The 15942-nt window shown below is 51.7% G+C and overlaps 1 protein-coding gene and 1 long non-coding RNA gene across 2 annotated transcripts; one reads left to right on the top strand and one right to left on the bottom strand.

Moving 5' to 3' along the window:
* Nucleotides 1-706: 706 nt before the first annotated feature.
* On the bottom strand, nt 707-9251 carry PEX11G (peroxisomal biogenesis factor 11 gamma). The gene is made up of 5 exons (XM_053297835.1): nt 9094-9251; nt 4472-4660; nt 1770-1948; nt 1561-1611; nt 707-1257 (listed from the first exon to the last, which is right to left on the bottom strand). Exons 1-5 carry the CDS (start codon nt 9163-9165, stop codon nt 1032-1034), a joined length of 717 nt encoding a protein of 238 aa, XP_053153810.1. The 5' UTR covers nt 9166-9251; the 3' UTR covers nt 707-1031.
* Nucleotides 9252-9347: 96 nt separating this feature from the next.
* LOC128345617 (uncharacterized) lies at nt 9348-15700 on the top strand. Its single transcript, XR_008316544.1, has 3 exons — nt 9348-9618; nt 12912-12970; nt 14106-15700. It is a non-coding gene; the product is annotated as an uncharacterized LOC128345617 (long non-coding RNA).
* Nucleotides 15701-15942: the final 242 nt, after the last annotated feature.

Here is a 15942-nt window from a genome sequence, read left to right on the forward strand (position 1 = left end):
GCGCACATTGCAGGATGCACATGCCCCCCTCCTATTAGGCAGTTCATGAACATGCAATGGGGGGGGAATACACGGTTCAGGGCCAAGAGGGACCCTTGTGCGGTTGTGTTCCTAAGAACAGCCCTGTGGGATCAGGCCCAAGGAGGAGGCCCATCTAGTCCAGCAACCTGTTTCGCACAGTGGCCCACCGGATGCTGCTGCTGGGAAGCCCACAGGCAGGAGCTGAGGGTCTGCCCTCCCCCCTGCTCTTACTCCCCTGCAACTGGCATTCAGTGTCGCTGGGGAAGGAGCCCTCACTGGGAACGGCAGGCCAGCAGTCAACACCGGCTCGAGGGCACAACTTTACTTTTGGAATTGCAGCATCCGCATTCTGCTGCTTGCACCAGGCATGCTGCCAGTGGAATAGCTCCCGCTGCAGAGCTGACAGTCAACGGGGGCAGGGGCAGGAGGGCGAAGGCTCTAGGCACAGGCCCAGCGGAAAGGCTTTGGGGTGGCAGTGGCTGTGTCTGCATCGTGTCCTCCGTGGACTGGCTGTTGGCGTCCTTGTTTTGCCTGCGGTCTCTCCAAAACTGTTTCTCTCTTGCTTGTGTGTGGATGGTGTGCTTATTCAGAGACAAAACGGGAGTTGTGGGTGGAAATTAGGGGAAGGACGGGGGGTCTTGGCTCCATTTTGACCACAGGAACAAGCTGCCAAGGAGGGAGGCCATTTGTGGAACTGGCTGGTTTTTAATAATTGGCTCGGATTCATTACACACTGGAGAAGCGGCAGGTACAGCTTGCTGCCTTGCTCCGCCCAAGGGCCCCCCTGCATGGCTCTCCCAAGGAGACCCGCCCAGCCTCCAGCCCAGAGGAGGAAAGTGTCCAGTAGCAGCAAAAAGTCCCCTTCCCTGCTGATGGTGCCACAGGCAAGGGTTTGGGCGACACCCAGCCTGGGAGCAGCAGGCCTGCAGTTCAGAACCGCCCACCTCCCCGGAGATTCGTGTCTGAACTTCCTCCCAAGCGGCCTGGTGGGGCACCTTTCCTGCCCGCTCTCACACTGCCCCAGCGCTGTCCCCGGCATAGGTGAGGTAGACCCCAATGAGGGAAGAGATGGTCCCCATGAAGCCCACGAGCCACGGAGGGAACGTCCCGGCCCACAGCACTCCTGGCGGTAGCCAATGGATGGCATTGCAGAGGTCGGCCAGGTTGCTGAGGAGGGTCAACGCTTCGGTCTTGGCTTGGGCCCTCAGTTTCTTGCAGCTCAGCTGGGAGGTGTCGCTGGGGGGACAAAGGAAGAGGGCTGGTCACTGCACTGGGGGGGGGCTTTGTCATGGGGCTGCAGCCCTATCCCCACTCCTTATGCCCCACTGGGCACCCCTCTGGCCATGGAGCGCCTCCCTCCCGTCAGTGGGGATGGGGCAAGTTGCTGGTGGGGGTGGCAGCAAGGCTGAGGAACACGGCTTGACCTGCAGTGACCTCTCAGGTTTGGACTCTGAGTCTGCAGAGGGGAAGAGCTCGACAGCTGGGGAGTACCATACGGCGGCCGTGGGGGGGGGATATTTGGGGGAAGAGGAGTCCTACCTGGGCTGTCTCCGCAGCTTGCTTCTTAGCTGGGCCAAAATCCTCAGCGAGCTGAAAGGGAGAGGTGAAAGAGACAGGGCTGGGGGGTTGGAGCGGCATCCCTCGAGCAGGGCAGGGACCAGCCCCACCCAACCACGGGGGCTGGCCGGAGTCCCCCTCTCCCCGTGGGGCGGGCAGCCAGCATCCCGCAGCCTTTCCTTGCCTCTTACCGAGCAGCCCCCAGGAGCAGAGAGGCCCCCCAGAGGGCGGTGCTGAGCGCCCACCACTTGCTGGAGTCGGCACGGACAATCCCGGCATCGGCAGCCCAGGCCACGTGCTCGCAGGGGTAGTAGAGCTGGTCAGCCAGGTTGCTGAGGACAGAGAGCCCGCGCACCGCCACGTCCTCCTCCTGCAAGACACAGGCCGGCCACACTGGTCAAGGGCCCCCCCTGCCCCCTGGGAGGCTCCTCTGGGAGGGGCACGCAGGACGCCCCCCCTCACAACCAGCCCTCTGCCCCGGGGTGTGTGTGTGCGCAGAGGCCAGCTGGATTTATGGGGGCGGTGGGGAGAACTGCAGCGGAGACGCTTGGGGCCCCCAGAAAGCAAGGCCTGGGGAGCGCAGGGTTTCTGGGGCAGAGGTTGGCTTGCCGGACTCCAGCACCCCTCCCCTTGGAAGGAAGCCCAGCAGCAGCACCAGCAGCCGGGGGGGGCAGGGGCAAAGGCCGTTCCCCATGCAACGCCCTCGTGCTGGGGGGGTCAAAGGGCACCTCCCGCTCCATGCGGCTCTTGCAAGGTCGCTCCCTCCGTGCAAACAGCTGCCTGCGAGGTTCCAGCCCCTTGGCGGTGGGCAGGAGAGAGACACTCGTGGCTTTCCTGCTTCCTGCCATTCCTCAGGGCTGCGTGACTCAAGGGGTCAGGCGGGCAGGAACCAACCTGGACTTGGTGTGTGGGGACACACGGTCCATTGTCACTGCATTAAAACTGATTCACACGAATGAAAGGCGTTAGTAGCTACTTGAGGATCCCCACCCCCCCGCAATTAAGGCACCCAGAGTTTTAACCAAGGATCGTGACCAGAAAGTGGGGCCCTGACCCTGCTCAGTCCGTGGGGCCCCTGGAGTGCACACTGGCTGGCCCCAAACAGATGCAGCATCCTAGACTCTCCCCAAGTCACTGCTGTTTCCAGGCTGCCACCCTAACCTAAGAACGGCCCTGCTGGATCAGGCCCAGGAAGGCCCATCCAGTCCAGCATCCTGCTTCACAGATTGGCCCACCAGATGCTCCTGAGAAGCCCACAGGCAAGAGCTCTCTCTCCTGCCATTGCTTCTCTGCAGCTGGCATTTAGGGGCATCTTGCCTCTGAGGCTGAAGGTGGCATGTAGCCCGCGGGCTAGCAGCCACTGAGAGACCTGTTCTCCAGGAATTTAAGCCCCTTCTAAAGCCATCCAAACTCGTGGCCATCACCACATCCTGTGGCAGAGTGTTCCATAGATTAATTATGCGCTGTGTGAAAAAGCACTTCCTTCTATCTGTCCCAAATTTCCCAGCCTTCAGTTTCATGGGATGACCCCTGGTTCCGGTGTGGTGAGAGAGGGAGGACAAATTCTCTCTGTCCGTGTTCTCTACTCGTGTTTGAAGCTTGTCACGTGTGGGCCCTCAGCTTCATTCTTTCAACCACCAGACAGGCAGGATTACCAAGAATATTAGCACGGAAGAGGCTTCTTCTGCATGGTGGGGCTTCCCACAGGGCTCCCCGTGCCATCCTGCTGGTGTTGGAATCACACTGAGGGAATCGCACTGATCCGTCACTGAATCGCACGGGGGCACTGCCAAACATTTCCTCCGAAAGGATGGTGCTGCATGGACCGGCGGCTCCAGCACCTGCCCGCCTGCCGCCGTGCTGATCTGCCCCTCTCCAAGGGGTACCCTGCTGGGCTGCTGGTAGGACCCCAGATGGACTCAGCTGGGTGACAGCTCGAGCCCCTTTGACGTTCCACATTGTAGCCGGTGGAGTCCCAGAGTTGCCGTCAAGGAGCTGGAAGAGGCAACAGGCTGAGGCTGGCTTCAGCCCCTGCGAGCTCTGCTGAGATCTGTGGGCCTTCGCTACGGGGTAAACCTGTTTAGGGGTGCACTGCAAGGTTTGGCAAGAGCAGCTAGGGTGTGCACGTGTCGCGGTGGCAGGGGAAAAGCACAGTTTAATGATTCCACGGAGTTCAAACCAGGGGCCTTGGTGACAGCCCCCCTCCACCCTAGCCGCTAAAAATCATCTTCTTCACAGCAGTTGCTTTTTGCCAAGTTGCTTTTTGTAACTCAGGCCTGCACAACATAAGGCCCGGGGGCCGGATCCAGCTCAGAGAGATTTTTTTTCCCCCTGGCCCCCAATTAGGAATATCCTGCAGCAACATAGATGCTGGGAACTGCTTGTTTACCCAGAAATACGGCCCTCGGTGTACCCAGGGAGGCTTAGCATGCCTGACAGCTCCTTTGCTGTCACGGAGAATGAATGTTGGTTTGTTTTGGTATGTATATAGAGTTTCCCATCAAAGAGGCCACCTAATGGCACAGTGGGGAAATGCTTGACCAACAAGCAGAAGGTCGCTGGTTCAAATCCCCGCTGGTACTATATTGGGCAGCAGCGATATAGGAGGATGCTGAAAGGCATCACCTCATACTGCGTGGGAGGAGGCAATGGCAAACCCCTCCTGTATTCTACCAAAGACAACCACAGGGCTCTGTGGGCGCCAGGAGTCGAAATCGACTCAACGGTACACTTTACCTTATCAGTGAGAACAGTGATGGGGTTTAAATTAAAATTAAAGGGGTCTATATAATTTCCCACCCATTCTCTCAGCCAAAGAGCAGAGCCTCTGTCCCTAGCAAAAGGGGCCGTGCTAACACACCTGCTCCCTTGCTCCTGTCCTGGGGTGGCTTACCTTAGGCCCCAGCCCATACTGGCGGCTGTAAGCCAGCATCGCCAGGTCATCAAAGAGGCGCAGGACAGTCCGGCAATGGCTGAGCTGGGCCGAGGTGGCCAGAAGGCTGCGTCCCAGCGGTGACTCTGTGGGGTTTCTCCAGGTAAGGGTCCCCCCAGCCAACTGGCAGCCATAGCAGAGGGTCCGTATCTGGGGTGGGGAAAGGAAAAGAGAATTAGTATTGCTTTTATTTTTAACAGGCAATTTTAAATCCTTTTTCTGTGAAAACAAACAAACAAACAAAAGGAATGAAACAAGGAAGAGAAAAGAATAAATAAAAGTGTTTGTTTATTTCAATGCTTTGTCCCCCTAAGTGCAAAGGAGCGAAGCAGGGTACAAGATTTGACTAAGAACCTCACAATATTCTTGTGATATATTCTAGAAACATTTCCTCTCCTTCTTCTCATCTCACCTGCCCCCTCGGCTCTCTCTCAGATCCCAATTAGTCTTGCTTTAAGTTTTTGTTATTAATTATTATTATTTCATTCACTTTGCATTGTATTTATCCTCCATGCATCACTCTGAAAGCCCTTTATGGACAAAAAAAAAAGGCCTACACCTTACAGTTCTCTACCTGTATATACACTAATCTATCTCCATAACACCCCCAAGTCCTACTATGCTGCCTCATTGTGGTGGGGTGGGGTGTTCCTGGATGAGCGAAGGATGCCGGGAGGTATACTCCCAGTAGGGTCACCCAAAGTGCAAAGGTCAAAGCAATCCAGCCAAAGCAATCAGGTACCTATATTGGGCAGTAGCAATATAGGAAGGTGCTGGAGGTGGACGATCACTTCAGTGACAATGATAAAGGCATCATCTCATACTGCGCGGGAGGAGGCAATGGTAAACCACTCCTGTGTTTTACCAAGAAAACCACATGGATAGACAAGATAGAATGATTGTCGATGTAGTGCCGGATGATGGGCCCCTCGGGTCGGATGGTACTCAGCATGCTACTGAGGAAGAGCTGAGGATCTCTCAGAGTACCGATGGTGTTTATGACACAGTTAGATTAAAGCCTTTTGGACATCTAGCAGTTGATATTGCCGTACGGGAAAAGAAAATCCAAAGCTGCAAAGACAGAATTACGGCGGGAACGTGGAACGTAAGAAGCATGAATAAGGGACACAGTGACAGGTGAAATGAATCAACTACAGATTGACATCTTGGGCATCAGTGAATTAAAAAGGACTGGAATACGACACTTTCAGCCAGGAAATCATACCATTTACTACTCAGGACATGAAAAACAAAGCAGGAACGGTGCTGGTTTCATTGGAAGGAGACAGCAATGACAGTACTTGCATACAATGAGGTCAGTGACCAACTAATATCAATTAGATTTCATGGACAGCCCTTGAACATGACAGTTCTTCCAGTCTATGCCCCAACAACTGATACAGAAGAAGAGGAAGTTGATGAATTGACAAAACATGCAAGCAAGATGTGCTGGTGGTGGCTGGAGACTGGAATGCCAAGATTGGAAAAGGGAAGGAGGGAAACATAGTCAGACTGTATGGCCTAGGAAACAGAAATGAAGCAGGAGAATGATTTATTAATTTCTGCCAAGCCAATGATCTCTTCATTGCTAACATATTCTTCCAACAACCAAAGCAGCGCCTATATATATATATATATATAGAGAGAGAGAGAGAGAGAGAGAGAGAGACACTTCACCAGATGGGAGTACACAGAAATCAAATTGATTACATTATTGGTGCAAGGAGGTGGAAAAGCTCAGTTATAACAGAAGACATGGCTGGGGCTGATTGTGGAACAGATCATAAACTGCTCATGTGCAAGTTCCAAGTGAAGCTAAAAAGGGGGGGGGGGAAGCTATCCAGCTTCTGCGATATGATCTTGAGAATGTACCCATCATTTTCAAGAACATCAGGAACCGCTTTGAAGTTCTGAACCTCATTGATAGGGAACCAGAGGAACCGTGGAATGAAATCAAAGAAGTTGCTAAGGATGAATGTGAAGAGAGACTGCCAAAGACCAAGAAACAGAAGAAAGCAAAATGGATGTCAGGTGGAAATTGCCAAGAAGAGGAGAGAAGCCAAAGTCAAGAAAGATAAAGACCTCAGAGAGGAACTTAACAGGGAATTTTAGAAAGCTGTTAGAAAGAGACAAGGAGCAATACTACAATGACATTTGTAAAGACCTTGAGGATGGAAATAGACACAGAAAAACAAGGAAGGTTTTCCAAAGATCTCTGAACTTAGAGGGAGGTTCCAATCTCGAATTGGTATGTTGAGGGATGCCAAAGGACAAATAATAACTGACACAGTGAAGATCAAACAGAGATGGAAGGAGTATACTGAAAATCTGTACAGCAGGGACATCAACATCCAAGATACTCTAGAACAGGGTTTCTCAACGTGTGGGTCCCCAGATGTTATTGGACTTCAACTCCCATAATCCCCAGCCCCAGTGGCCTTTGGTTGGGAATTATGGGAGTTGAAGTCCAATTACATCTGGGGACCCACACGTTGAGAATCCCTGCTCTAGAAGATATTCCCTACTTGGAAGAACCTCTAGTACAGGAAGATGAAGTTAGATCAGCACTCTGGTCATTACCAAGTCAGAAGGCTACAGGAATTGATGGAACAGCTACAAAAATATGACAGGCAACAGAAGAAGAATCAGTCAAGGCTCTAACCAAACTATGCCTGGAAATTTGGAGAACGACACAGTGGCCAACAGATTGGGAGAGGTCAGTCTACATACCCATACTAAAGAAAGGAGACTGAACAGGTTGCGCAAACCACCGCACAATATCCTTAATTTCACATGCTAGCAAAATAATGCTCAGGATCATCCAACGCAGATTAGAGCCCTGGAAAGGGAAATGCCGGATGTTCAAACTGGTTTCAGGAAAGGCTGAGGAACAAGAGACATCATTGCTAATGCACACTGGATAATTGAAAAAGCCAAAGAATACCAGAAAGCAGTCAATATGTGCTTTATTGACTACAGAAAAGCCTTCGATTGCATCGACCATGTCAAATTGTGAAATATCTTTAGGGAAACGGGCATCCCAGAACATCTCATTGTTCTCATGGGAAACCTATACACAAGACAGGAAGCCACAGTCCAGACAGAACATGATGAAACAGACTGGTTCCAGATGGGCAAAGGAGTAAGACAAGGCTGTCTACTTTCTCCTTCTTTATTCAATTAATATGCTGAACATATACTGAGAGAAGATGGATTGGAAGAAGATGAGCGTGGCTTTAAAGTTGGAGGAAGAAACATCAAAAACCTGTGCTACGCTGATGACACCACTCTGAGAGCTGAGAATGTGGATGATCTGCAAGCTCTAGTAATGAAAGTCAAGGAGCACAGTGAAAAAATGGGACCACGACTAAATGTCAAGGTTGTCAACCTAATGACAACCGGTACAGCAACCAGCCTCAGGATTGATCATGAAGACACTGAAGTGGTGGGTAGCTTCTGCCTTTTAGGATCGACCGTCAACAGTCAAGGATCCAGCAGTCAAGAAATACGCCGCAGACTAGTACTTGGTAGGGTTGCAATGAAGGCCTTGGAAAGGATATTTAGAAGCCGTGACATGTCTACACCTACAAAGATTACAATCGTTCGGACCATGGTTTTCCCCATGACACCCTATGGATGCAAAAGCTGGACCCTGAAGAAGCAAGACAGAAAAAGCATTAATACTTTCGAACTTTGGTGCTGGAGAAGACTTTTGAGGAGACCATGGCGGCCAGCCAGGAAAACAAACCAATGGATCCGAGAACAAATCAATCCAGAATTCTCACACGTTATGCGAAGACCCAGCTCCCCTGAGAAGTCTGGGGAAAGTGGAAGGAAAGAGACGAAGAGGACGACCAGCAGGAAGGTGGATGGACTCGATGACGACAGCCATGAATGCACCACTGAGAGACCTTCTTCAAGGCCAAGTGGAAGGCAGATGATCATCCTGGAGAGAATCGATCGATGTGGTCGCTAAGAGTCAACACCGACCGGACGGCACTTAATCAATCAATCAATCAATCAATCAGATCTCCATAACCATTCTATTATTGATTTAGCAGTATAATTTTTATTCTGGGCGAAATACAATACATATTTTGGATATCCCAAGCTAGTAATATGAATATAGCTGAGGAGCTGCCCTTGTTGAGCTGAGTGAGTCATATCATTGTTAATTATTATTATTTTAATAATGATCATTGCTGTTGCTCTTAATCATTTTTATTTTTAATTTCCATCACTCTTGATTTTAATTATTGCTTTTAATTATTATTGTTCCTTTTTTTAAACAATCTTTGCTTTTCATTCTTTTAGTTCTGATGATTTTCATATGTTATATATTTATATTTAAAAAGTAACATGTCGCTATTGCTGTGACTATTCCGACTATTCGCTTAACTGTCGTAGCTGCTCATTACTGGCAACTTTTTAAGTTTAATAAAAATAATACAATTTAATTAATGTATCAGAATGCTTCTTGTTCGCGTGCCTGCTGCCAGCACCCTGCTCTGCCCCCTCCCGTGGCTTTCGGGGTGGGGGGGCTTCGCTTGCGCCCCCTTGTCCTCCCCGCGCTTTCCCCTCACCACTCGGTCTCTGCCCCGGTAGGTCTCCAGCACCGAGACCAGGCCGCCCAATAGGTCCGCCACCGCCGCCATGGCAACGCTTCCGGGTTCTCCTCTCCGTCCAATCCCCGCCGCCCAAAAGCGCGGCGGTGGGCGGAGCCTGTCCGCAGAGCCTGCCGGGCAAGGCGCGGACTACAACCCCCAGGAGGCGCCGCGCGCTCGCGCCTGCGCGTTTGTGCTGCGTGGGGAAGCGTTTAACCCTTTCGAGAGCCGGAGGGAGGGAGGGGCCCCCTCCTCTGCTCCCTCCTCTGCTTGGAGCTTCGCGGTTTGTTCGCCAAGTCAAGAGCTTTTGCATTCTTTTGATTTAGAACGGCAAACTTTGATTCCATTCAGCAGGAAGCGAGGCCCTCTGCACATGCGTAGAGGCACGGTGCCTTTGCCTTTCTTTGGATTAGCCGCACGAACGGAGGCTGGAGACTGGGGCCGCCTGTGCAGCAGCAGCAGCAGCAGCAGCAGCCGCCGCCCCGCCGCTGAAACTTGCCCCAGGTGGGAAGCGCCCTCCTTGCCCCAATGGCAGCAACCCAGCCCTGAGAAGTGTCGCTCCGCATGATGCCCAAGGAAGGAAGAGCTCCCCCAAGCGGCCGGGGAAGTCCCCGGTGGGACGGCGGGAGCGTGCGGTCAAAAAGCCCCGCGATTATGGGAGGAGAGCTGGTCCTGGGGCAGCGAGCAGGAATGGTCCCCTTTGCTAAGCATGGTCTGCCCTGGTTTGCATTTGGATGGGAGACTACGTGTGTGTGAGAGCACTGCAAAGAGATTCCCCTGAGAGGGGATAATGGGGCCGCTCTGGGAAATGCACCTGCCTGCTTGCATGCAGAAGACCTCAAGTTCCCTCCCTGGCATCTCCAGATAGGCTGCGAGAAACTGCTGCCTGTATGCTTGCGCAAGGATAGCTCTACTGGATCAGGGCCAAGGCCTGCCTAGTCCAGTATCCTGTCTCGGTCCAGATGTCTCCTGAGGATGGGGAGCAGAGAGCTGCTCTGGTGGGAGCAAGCAGGAATGGTCCACTCTGCTAAGCAGGGTCCACCCTGTCTTGCATTTGGATGGGAGACTGCATGCCTGTGTGAGCACTGCAAGAGATTCCCCTTAGGGGATAGGAACAAAGGAAGCTGCTGTTTACTGAGTCAGACCATTGGTCTATCTAGCTCAGGATCGTCTACACAGACTGGCAGCGGCTTCTCCAAGGTGGCAGGCAGGAGTCTCTCTCCACCCTATCTTGGAGATGCTGCCAGGAAGGGAACTTGGAACCTTCTGCTCTCCCCAGAGCGGCTCCAGCCCCTGAGGGGAAGATCTTGCAGTGCTCACACATCAAGTCTCCCATTCAGATGCAACCAGGGCAGACCCTGCTTAGCTAAGGGGACCAGTCATGCTTGCTACCACCAGACCAGCTCTCCTCTCTGCCTTATTTGGGTCAGACCTTTGGCCCATCTAGCTCCGCATCACCGACTCTGACTAGCAGGATTTCAAACGGGTGTCCTTGCCAGCCCTCTCTGGAGTGGCTCCCAAGGACGGAGCCTGGGACCTTCTGCATGCCAGGTGGGTCCTCTGCGACGGAGCGATGGCTCCTTCCTGAAAGCGAACCCCTACAATGGGAGGGAACACGTTGGTTCTGCCTAGTGGCCTTGGTGAGGCTCATCACCTGGACCGAATCTTCTGGGCAAGTCGGGGAGAGTGACGGCAGGAGAAGGCTGTACTTACTGCTCTGGGAAGAGCACCTGCATGCAGAAGCTTCCAAGTTCCCTCCCTGGCAGCAGCATCTCCAAGATAGGGTTGAGAGAGACTCCTGCCTGCAACCTGGGAGAAGCTGCTGCCGGTCTGGGTAGACCAGACTGAACTGGATAGACCAAGCATCAGACTCAGCTTTCTATATTTGTTTGTTTGTTTATCCCTTTAATTTATAGATCACCCTTCTTAAAGTGGCTCAGGGCAGTTTACATTAAAATAAAAACACACACATCATAAAACAATTAACATTTAAAAAGATACGCTGACTAGTAGCCATCAATAGACCTCTCCTCCATGGAGTGATCCAAACCCTTCTTAAAGCCATCCAGGTTGTTGGCTGTCACCACATCTCGTGGCAGAGAATTCCACATGTTGATTATGCGTTGTGTGAAAAAGTACTTCCATTTGCTGGTCCTAGATTTCCCGGCAATCCATTTCGTGGGACGACCCCTGGTTCTGGTGTTATGGGAGAGGGAGAAGAATTTCTCTCTGTCCACTTTCTCCACACCATGCATGATTTTATAGACCTCTCTCATGTCTCCCTGCAGTCGTCTTTTTCCTAAACTAAAGAGCCTTGCCTCAGTGTCGACTCCTAGTGACCACATAGATATATTCTCCCCATAGGGAGTTTGAATACAAATACAAACTTTCCTTCATTTTCCCCCATCAGATAATTTTATTATTTATTTATTTATTTATTTGTAAACCACCCACTAGTGAAGTCCGTAGGCGGTTGAAGAGAAACTGGTGTTTTAAGAAAATATCGTTTTTCTAGGCTCTGTACATATATTGAAGGCCAGTGCACACTCTGAATAGGGCAGACAAATATGACTCCTTAGAAAAGGTAAAGGGGAGAGAAGGAAAGTGTACTTATTACTTATTTGGTAGATCTGTATAGTGCCCCAAACTTGCGTCTCTGGGCAGTTTACAACCAACACAGTATAATTAAAACATTAAAACAGTTCAAAACAAATTCACATTACGTAGGAACATAAGGGGCTTCTTTCTGCAATGCCTTTCACATGGTATCTGTTTTATTGTTGTGAGCCACCCTAAGCAGTGGTGTGCTGGAGGGGCAGGGTATAAATATTTTAAATAATAGTAATAAATAATTCTACTGAGTCAGACCCTTGGTCCATCTAGCTCAAGATTGTCTGTACAGACTGGCAGCGGCTTCTCCCGGGTTGCAGGCAGGAGTCTCTCCCGGCCCTATCTTGGAGATGCTGCCACAGAGGGAACTTGGAACCTTCTGCAGGCAAGCAGGAGGAGAGCTGGTCTAGCAAGCATGACTTGTCCCCTAAGCTAAGCAGGCTCTGTCCTGAATGGAGCCACTCTGGGAAGAGCCGAAAAAGGTTCCAGGTTCCCTCCCTGGCAGCATCTCCAACGAGATAGGGCTGAGAGAGATTCCTGCCTGCAACCTGGGAGAAGCCGCTGCCAGTCTGTGAAGACAATACTGAGCTAGACAGACCAATGGTCTGACTCAGTCTATGGCAGCTTCCTATGTTCCAAAGCAGGCAGGTGTTCTTCTTCTCAGAGTGGCCCCATCCCCTAAGGGGAATATCTTGCAGTGCTCACATGTCGTCTCCCACTCAAATGCCAACCAGGGTGGACCCTGCTTAGCAAAGGGGACAATTCATGCTTGCTACACCTAAAGGCGCAGCGGGGAAGTAACTTGCCTAGGGAGCAAGGGGTTGCTGGTTCGTATCCCTGCTGGTATGCTTCCCAGTCTATGGAACACTCCTATATCGGGCAGCAACACTATAGGAAGATGCTGAAAGGCATCATCTCATACAGCGTGGGAAGAGGCCATGGTCAACCCCTCCGGTATTCTACCCAAGACAACCACAGGGCTCTGAGGGCGCCAGGAGTTGACACTGAATAAAAACATGCAGTGGGGTCTCTTCCACAACCGAGACCCCTGAGGATTTTCCTATCCATGCTTTTACCACACAGCCTTGTAAAGTAGGCTGGCTTTATGATCTGTATCCCGCAGATGCGGGAAGCTGGGTCTTGCTGTGAACTGGTGCCCACCTCCTCTCTTATTCCTGCCGTTTCAGGGCCCTCCCGTCCCTTGGAGTCCGTGTGTGGTGGTCCCGGGCGGTGGACCAGCGGTCAGGTCAGTGCTTCTCCTTTTCCTATCCCGTTCCGGGAATGTTCTGCGTTTCTGGATTAGCCCTCCATGAACAGCACCATTGAGGCCTCTCCTTGCCACGGGCTGCTGCCGCCGCCGCTTTATCCATTGGGCTTTTTTTGTGTATGCTGGGAATTGTAAGCATTTCAAGGGCTCTGGCAGGGAGGGGAAAGGTGGGTGCAGGTGTGCTGTTGTGGGGCCAGCACTCTGCGGGGTCCGGCTGGGGTCTTCTCCTGTATGTTTAGCCCACTCGGGCTTCCCAGAGTTTCAACTGGGCCGCGATGTGGTAATCGCCCGCAAAGCCTTATTTACCAAATGTTGGAGACAAACATTGTGTGGGGTTTGTAACTCATGACTTTTTGTGTAAACGTAACCTTTCGGCTGGGCTCTCAGTCAAATTTAAGGAGAGCCCCGTTCAGCACATGATGCGCCACACGGGGTTTTGTTTTGCTTTGTTTTTGCTTTGGTTTTTTTGCTTGTTACTCTTTTGTGCTGCTTGTGGCATGGATGGGCTGAGCTGGCGTGATGGCACGGAACGTTCCTGAACATTCCAGCTGCTCGAGGAACAAAGAATGTTGGCATGCTCGCAGTCCAGCTTCTCCGAGAGAAGGGGAAGTTGTCCGTTTGGTTGGGATTCAACCTCACGCAAGCCCTAGGGGCAGGAGGAGAGCTGGTCTTGTGGTCGCAAGCGTGACTTGTCCCCTTAGCTAAGCAGGGTCTGCCCTAGTTGCATATGAAAGGGAGACTAGAAGTGTAAGATATTCCCCGGAGCTGCTCTGGGAAGAGCATCTAGGTTCCCAATTCCCTCCCTGGCAGCATCTCCAAGATAGGGCTGAGAGAGACTCCTGCCTGCACCCTTGGAGAAGCCGCTGCCAGTTTGGGTAGACAATCCTGAGCTAGATGGACCAAGGGTCTGACTCAGTATATGGCAGCTTCCTATGTTCCTCTGACTAGCTTTATGGGTTAAGGTGAGGTCTAGGAAACAATTCCCAAAAGGTAGGGAAGCTAAGAGGTGTCAAGAGATGCGATTACTAAAGGAGGAATTCCTGAGAAACAGGAACAGATTTCATTTATTTATGTATGTATTTATTTTACATTTATATCCCACTCTTCTTCCAAGGAGCCCAGGGCGGTGTACTACATGCTTAAATTTTTCCTCACAACAACCCTGCGAAGTAGGCTAGGCTGAGAGAAAAGTGACTGGCCCAGCGTCACAACCATCGAGTCTCATGGCTGAACGGGGATTTGAACTCGGGTCTCCTCAGTCCTAGTCCAGCACTCTAACCACTACACCACAATGGAGGAGCCTTGAACAAAAATGAAGGGCGGAAGAGGGTATGGAGCAATTTAACTGGTGACTTGGACTGATTTGGCAAGTTCGTTAGTCTAAGTAGGCTCTAGCCTCTGAGGCTTGGAATTGTGTGGGGTGAATAATTTGCCGGTGGTGAAAATGCTCCGGCTGACCAGTAGGGGGCAGCAGAACTGCGTCTTGAGTATTTCTCTCTGGTTTGCAGGGCAGATGCTGTGCTTGTTCAAGTATTTTGCAAAATAAAGGCAGGAAGGTCAAGGGGTTGCTTGTTTGAGGCTGTAAGCGCTTCTCCTCCGCGGAGGAAATAAGGAAACACGCATGCACGCACACGGGGCGTGGAGTGGAGCAGTGGACAGGGAATGAGCCGTTTGCCAGGAGAAGCCCAGGATTCCAGCAGAGCCTTTGGGGTGGGCTGCCTGCCAACCTGAGCACGGGGCCCAGCCCCATTCCTCCAACTCCGTGGGGCAGGAAGTGTTGTTTTTGCCAAGGGCTGCCCAGCCGGCCTCTCTCCTCCTGCTCTCCCTCGGCAGGCAACTGGAGCACGTAGGGAGCCTGCCTTGCAAAACCACACGGCTGCCTCCTAATGCTCTGGGACGAAGCCGGAGGGAGGGTGAGGCCCTGGCTGAGCGCACGTGCCGTGCCCGCTCTGTTCACCAACAACACGGGCTCGATGGGGCCCTGGGGTGGAGACGCTGGCCGGCCGGGCAGGACGGCTTGAGGAGCAGCAGGCTTCCTTCTCTGCTGTGTTGGGGAAAGGGGGAGATTCGGGGCAGGGTAATCCAGCATCCTCTGAGCCCCCTGTGGGTGCCAGTTTATAGACTCTTACAGAGTCTATCCTGCCCTTGTACAGATCTATGGTGCGGCCACATCTGGAGTGCGGCGTACAGCTTCACGGCACCACGTATCTCCAGAAGGACATTGTAGAACTAAAAAGGGTGCCGAAGGGGGCAGCCCAGAGGACCAGGGGCCTGGAGCACTTGCCTTGTGAGGCAAGGCTACACCTCTGGGGCTCTTCACCTTGCAAAAGAGGCATGATAAAGTTTTATATAATTATGCATGGAGAGGGGAGGGTGGTCCGAGAGGATTTTTCCTCCCTCTCGCGTCACACTAGCACCAGGGGTCACCCCATGAAACTGAAGGTCGGGAAATTTAGGACCGACAAGAGGAAGTCCTTTTTCACACCGGGCATAATTGGAGCCTCCCCATCTGTGGCAGCTTTTAAAAAGGCACTGAAGATGCATTTACTCACCCAGGCTTTTCATTAGATTTATGGTTTAAATTTTTTGAATGCTGGTTTTAAATGATTTTAATGTGAATGTTTTTAATGTTTCAGTGATTTCAGTTGTTTAATTGATTTAGTTTTGATTTTAACTGTTAATTGATTTTAATTGTTTTTATTTGTCATAAAGCACCCTGAGCCATTTTTGGAGGGGCGGAATATCAATCAATCAATCAATCAATCAATCAAATAAATAAATAAATAATCTATGGAATTATTTGCCATGGGATGGCCACCAGCTTGGATGGCTTTCAAAGGGGCTTAGGCAGATTCATGGAGGGCAGGTCTATCGATGGCTACTGGTCTGGGGGCTGGGGGCCGTCTCCAGCCCCAGAGGCAGGATGCCTCTCAATCCCAGTGGCAGGGGAG

The sequence above is a fragment of the Hemicordylus capensis genome, chromosome 2 (genome assembly GCF_027244095.1).
Source record: "Hemicordylus capensis ecotype Gifberg chromosome 2, rHemCap1.1.pri, whole genome shotgun sequence".
In the NCBI taxonomy this organism is placed as follows: Eukaryota; Metazoa; Chordata; class Lepidosauria; order Squamata; family Cordylidae; genus Hemicordylus; species Hemicordylus capensis.